The 6000-nt window shown below is 44.1% G+C and overlaps 1 protein-coding gene across 2 annotated transcripts in view; it reads right to left on the bottom strand.

Moving 5' to 3' along the window:
* The window catches only part of LOC311100686 (protein kinase C epsilon type-like), a 132792-nt gene that overhangs the window by 83775 nt on the left and 43017 nt on the right, over positions 1 to 6000 (bottom strand). For both annotated transcript variants that reach the window (XM_084141637.1, XM_084141638.1), the window contains exon 2: positions 2130 to 2193. In XM_084141637.1, coding sequence (XP_083997763.1) covers positions 2130 to 2193 — 64 coding nt within the window. The remainder of the gene's footprint in view (positions 1 to 2129; positions 2194 to 6000) is intronic.

Below are 6000 nucleotides of genomic sequence, written 5' to 3'. Positions count from 1 at the left end.
TTATGATGAAGTAGTTCATGATACATCTCAGTGTATATTATTATTGTTGTTCTTCACCCCAGACAGGGACAAACAGATGGTTGCCACTTTGTGACGACAAGCTCTTTTTTCTCCAACTGTCCAATGACTCACTCACACTAGCAAGTCACAGGAAATGCTAACTGTCCATTTCCTGATGTAACAATGATAACGGAGCCAGAAACTCTGACTCACGTACACTCTGACACGGCCACAGTCACATTACAGAGAGACAGAATGAGAGAGAGAAAGAGAGCAAGAAATGAATAAAAGAATTGAAGCCTCACTGAGAAATATGTGAGTGTGATGTACTGTGACAGAGCACACCCACCCCCGTGTTTGAGTGACATCAGTAACATCATGTTGAGTGATCCAGCCACCCTAATAAGGGGTAAGAGAATGATGACAGAAAGAGACAGATGAGAGGGTCTTCTCCTTTTAGTGGCTCTTAATCAGCATCCAGGAGAAGGAGAGGATGGAGGGAAGAAACGGAAGAGAGAGAGAGAGAGAGAGAGAGAGAGAGAGAGAGAGAGAGAGAGAGAGAGAGAGAGAGAGAGAGAGAGAGAGAGAGAGAGAGAGAGAGAGAAAACAGATCTCATTTTGAATGGAAGCAGGCAAACCAATCAGAGCTCTTACTAAAGAGAGAGACAAGGAGAGTGAGAGAGAGAGAGAGAGAGAGAAAGAGAGAGAGAGAGAGAGAGAGAGAGAGAGAGAGAGACAGAGAGAGACAGAGAGAGCGAGAGAGAGAGAGAGAGAGAGAGAGCGAGAGAGAGAGAGAGAGGAGAGAGAGAGAGAGAGAGAGAGAGAGAAGAGAGAGAGAGAGAGCGAGAGAGAGAGAGAGAGAGAGAGAGAGAGAGAGAGAGAGAGAGAGAGAGATAGAGAGAGATTACAGATCTCATTTTGAATGGAAGCAGGCAAACCAATCAGAGCTTGGTCAGTGCTAGTTAAAAAATAAATAATTTAAGCTCAATGATCAAATGTATTTATGTATCTAGTCCCCCATTTGAAGGTTTCATAAGGACAAATTCACTTACATATATCTGTATTAAAGTAGTCAAAAGTTAAGTATTTGGTCCCATATTCCTAGCACACAATGACTACTGTACATCAAGCTTGTGACTCTACAAACTTGTTGGATGCATTTGCAGTTTGTTTTGTTTGTGTTTTAGATTATGTTGTGCCCCAATAGAAATGAATGGTAAATAATGTATTGTGTCATTTTTAATAAGAATATATTTTTTTATTGTAAATAAGAATATAATATGTTTCTGAGCACTTCTACATTAATGTGGAAGCTACCATGACTACAGATAATCATGAATAAATCGTGAATTATAATAAGTGAGAAAGTTACAGTGGAATAAATATCATACCCCCCAAAAATGCTAACATCCTCCGTTATTGGTAAAGGTTAGCATGTCTTGGGGTATGATCCTTGTGTATCTGTAACTTTCTCACTCTTCATTATTCACGATTCATTCATGATTATCTGTAATCATGGTAGTATCCACATCAATCTAGAAGTGTTCAGAAACATATTATATTCTTATTTACAAAAAAGGTGACTCCAAAATAACACAATACATTATTTACCATTCATTTCTATTGGGCACAACCCAAAACAACCAAAACAAACTGCAAATGCATCCAACAAGTTTGTAGAGTCACAAGCTTGATGTAGTCATTGCGTGGGTCCAAATATTTAACTTTAGACTACTTTAAAACACTTTAAGTGAATTTGTCTAAACACCTTCAAATGGGGGGGGGGGGGGGGGGGGGACTAGATACATCAAGTGCTTTTATTTCAAAATAAAAAGTGACATTCTGTACTATCGCCTCATATTAAATATTTGATCTCAAATCCAAAATGATGGAGTAAAGAGCCAAATTCAAAGTTTTAGCTTCACTCTCCAAATAAATACGTTGGGGAGTGTATATAATGTAACATCTGCCACAAAACCCTAATAATGCACTTTCAAGGGAAAGTTTGTCAGTCATGTGGGATAAGTAGAAATGGGCATGTTGCCATATGTTTGGGCAAGCTGTGTCTAAGTGTAAAGTAGTCAGATCCACTCATCATTGTTACTATAACAGCACAGCTCACAACTTACCTTCACTAGAGGATCCAGACAGGTCCATGATGACGTACACCCTCCCCTCAGGCTCCAAGTCAATCTGGGAGAGAAGAACGAAACAGAACAAATTGTCAGCTTTCATACCGGAGTAGAAACACTGAACATGAAGTGCAGTAAGGTATGGAAGCATGAAACCATTTCAGTGTTTGTAGAAAATTATGTAGTGTACAGCAATGTCTCTCTCGTCCCCACACACACACACACACACACACACACACACACACACACACACACACACACACACATACACACACACACACAGCATTCTCTCTGAAGGGTATTGATTTGAGCAGCAGAGGGAAATGAGGCTGCTGCAGTAATGGCTGATATTCAGTATGGCCAGAGAGGAAGAGCTGAAGCGAGAGGGTCCACTCCTGTCAAAATCTGTCCACGTGATAAGCGATAAGCAGACCATCTGCCTTCCCGCCTTTGGGACAACGACTCCCATTGTTAGGACAGAGACAAGACCATCTCGTCATTACAGTATCTCTGGTATGGCTCTCAGGAGCTAGTGTGTGTGTGTGTGTGTGTGTGTGTGTGTGTGTGTGTGTGTGTGTGTGTGTGTGTGTGTGTGTGTGTGTGTGTGTGTGTGTGTGTGTGTGTGTGGACGTGTGTGTGTGTGTGCAGTATTACAACGTGCATGCCCTCGGGTTGCTGAATACTGCAGTGTTAATATATACTAAGACCAGGAAGAGTCCTGAGTGTGTTACATTGTAGCTTTGTGGGCAGTGCACATGGACGGTATACATACGTTCACCCACGGCCCTCTCTAAACCATACCCCCCACCCACACACACACACTCGCCCATCGATTGCCAAGCCTGAGCTCCAGTCCCTGGGGGCTCTAACTGGGCATAAGCAGATGAGATTGAGTTCTGGTGTGTGTGTTTGTGTGTGTGTGTGTGTGTGTGAGCTCATCTCATAAGAGAGAGTGGGCAGGGATCGCGGCGGCTGGGGCTCAGAGAGTTTCTACCGGCAGCAGCCGCCCACGGCCCATCCATAATCCCCTTCTGCACGGTGCACACAGCCACACACACACACACACACACACAGAGACTGCACCCAGCAATTTCCTCATCTGGTCCTGTTTTGAGCACACACATTGCTGAGAATTGGTGCAATCTCCACCGCAGAGAGGACATGGGCTTGGGCTAGATACGAGGTGAAGGAGGGGGGGCGCTACAGTGACAAAATCCATCATTCTACCATAACGCATTCTAAAAGGGGATATGGCAACATTTGCAGATGGCAGAACTAGGCTGCAGCTATAGGTAGCTTTCACAGATTATATGCTACAATTATATAGACATTGCAGCCTTCCCAAGCCACCCTAACACAATACAACACTCTAGCCTTCGCTCATCTCTCTCTCTCCAGCTGCCCCAGATCCATCCATCAAACCCACTCATAGCCAGCCCAGTAAAGACAGCCCTTCTAGGGTACAGCAGTCTCTCTCTCTCTCTCTCTCTCTCTCTCTCTCTCTCTCTCTCTCACTCTCTCTCTCTCTCTCTCTCTCTCTCTCTCTCTCTCTCTCTCTCTCCTCTCTCTCTCTCTGTCTCTCTCTCTCTCTGTCTCTCGCTCTCTCGTGTCTCTCTCTCGTGTCTCTCTCTGTGTCTCTCCTTCTGTCTCTCTCTCTCTCTCTCTCTCTCTCTCTCTCTCTCGTGTCTCTCTCTCTCGTGTCTCTCTCTCTCTCGTAACCTGAGAAAGGTCCCGTGCCCCGGTGTAGTCGTCTGGAAGATGTGCAGTGTAAACAGACAAAAGGGAGAGCGAGACAGAGGAAAAGAAAGACAGAGAGACAGAAGAAGAGAGAGACAGAGAGAGGGTGGAGTAGGCCTCTTCCCCAGCCTGCATGTTGGAACAATAGTCTTCCACCGGTAGGTTAGACACTACATTCCTCCTGTATTTGAGGCCACAGAATTACATAGAAATAGAATATATAGAAAATAGATAATTTGACTGTCTAAGCAGCACAACAACACTACAGTCCATAGATCTCTACACTCTTAGAAAAAAAAGTTATATCTAGAACCTAAAAGGAGAACCGTTTGAAGAACCCTGTTTGGGTTTTGCAGCTATTCTTCCTGGGGTCCACAAAAAACACAAAACATGACAAGTAGAACCCTTTTGGTTCCAGGTAGAACTCTTTTGAGTTCCATGTAGAACCATTTCCACAGAGGGAAAAAAAAGGGTTCTACCTGGACAGCTGAAGAACTCTTTCGGGACCCTTTTTGCTAAGAGTGTACTACAGATGGATAGCCAAGAACAAGATGTCGGGCACTTTGTAGATCAGTGCTCTTGAAGTGCATTCTGTACAATGCAGACTGTGAGAGGGACAAGTAGCCTATTCTTGCTGCCTAGTGCCTCCCCTCTCAGTGCTGTTGAGAAGGCCTCTGAGTGCTACTCAGAAGATTATGTTGTTGTCCGGATGGAGTAGAGACAGAGCCATGGTGGAGTGGCGACATGTTTGTTATCCCACCATGCGACCCCCGACGCCCCCCACCCCTGCCTCCTTTCCTGTGAGGTTACAGGCCTCCATTCATCAACAGCCTTCTGGGCACGCTCAGTCTCACAGGTGCAGTGGCCACTAAATATAGATGCCAGCTAAGGAAGGAAAGGCTGAGTGTGTGTGTGTGTGTGTGTGACATAGAGAGAGAGAGACAGAGACAGAGTGTATGTTTCTGTGTGTTTCTGTGTGGTGTCCTGTTATGTGAGTGGGTTCCAGAGAGAAAGCCAACTAGATAAGGATGTGCGTTGTGTATTTGTATTTGTGTGGGTGTCTGTGTGGACTTGAACTGTATAGAACCACATCTTTACGCAGCAACAACACTGCTTTACCACTATAGAGTGCCTTAGGCAAGAACAGTACATTATCTATTTTCACATTGAATATCTATGTTTTAGTTGCAGTATATTACATCTGTAGACACACAGATTACGTACATTGAGTGTACAAAACATTAGGACATAAAACATAATAATTTGCCCTCAGAACAGTCTCAATTCGTCGGGGCATGGACTCTACAAGGTGTCGAAAGTGTTCCACAGGGATACTGGCCCATGTTGACGCCAATGCTTCCCACAGTTGTGTCAAGTTGGCTGCTGTCCTTTGGGTGGTGGACCATTCTTGGTACACACGGGAAACTGTTGAGTGTGAAAAACCCAGCAGCGTTGCAGTTCTTGACAAAAAACGGTGGCCTGGGACCTACTACCATACCCCGTTTTGTCTTGCCCATTCACCCTCTGAATGGCACACATACACAATCCATGTCTAAATTGTCTCAAGGCTTAAAAATCCTTCTTTAACCTGTCTCCTCCCCTTAATCTACACTGATTGAAGTGGATTTAACAAATTACATCAATAAGGGATCATAGCTTTCACCTGGATTCACCTGGTCAGTCAATGTCATGGAAATATGTCATGGCCCACGGGGGGCCAGGGGGGCCAGTATGAAAATGTATGCACTCACTTAACTGTAAGTCGCTCTGGATAAGAGCGTCTGCTAAATGACTAAAATGTAAAATGTAAAATGAAAGAGCAGGTGTCCTTAATGTTTTGTACACTCAGTGTATATAAAACCTACACCACATGGAGAAGAGTGATAGATATAGCATAATCTGTTCCCTATACCAAAAGACTGTGTAGCTAGGTACAACAGAGTGAATCAGAATCCTCAAGCTGTGACCAATACACTCAGAATGCTTTGAATATCTTCGATTACTCATCCTATATATCAACTTCTTTAGGTGCAGCAGCACTCCCAGGTTTACATGCTCCTCGTCATGTGATGGCGTCCCACTGGGCACACACTGGTTGAATCAACAACGTTTCCACGTCATTTCAATTAAG

Source organism: Coregonus lavaretus (genome assembly GCF_964263955.1).
Source record: "Coregonus lavaretus genome assembly, chromosome: 25".
In the NCBI taxonomy this organism is placed as follows: domain Eukaryota; kingdom Metazoa; phylum Chordata; class Actinopteri; order Salmoniformes; family Salmonidae; genus Coregonus; species Coregonus lavaretus.
The sequence above is the reverse complement of the archived record's forward strand: the minus strand, read 5'-3'. Positions and strand labels throughout refer to the sequence as shown.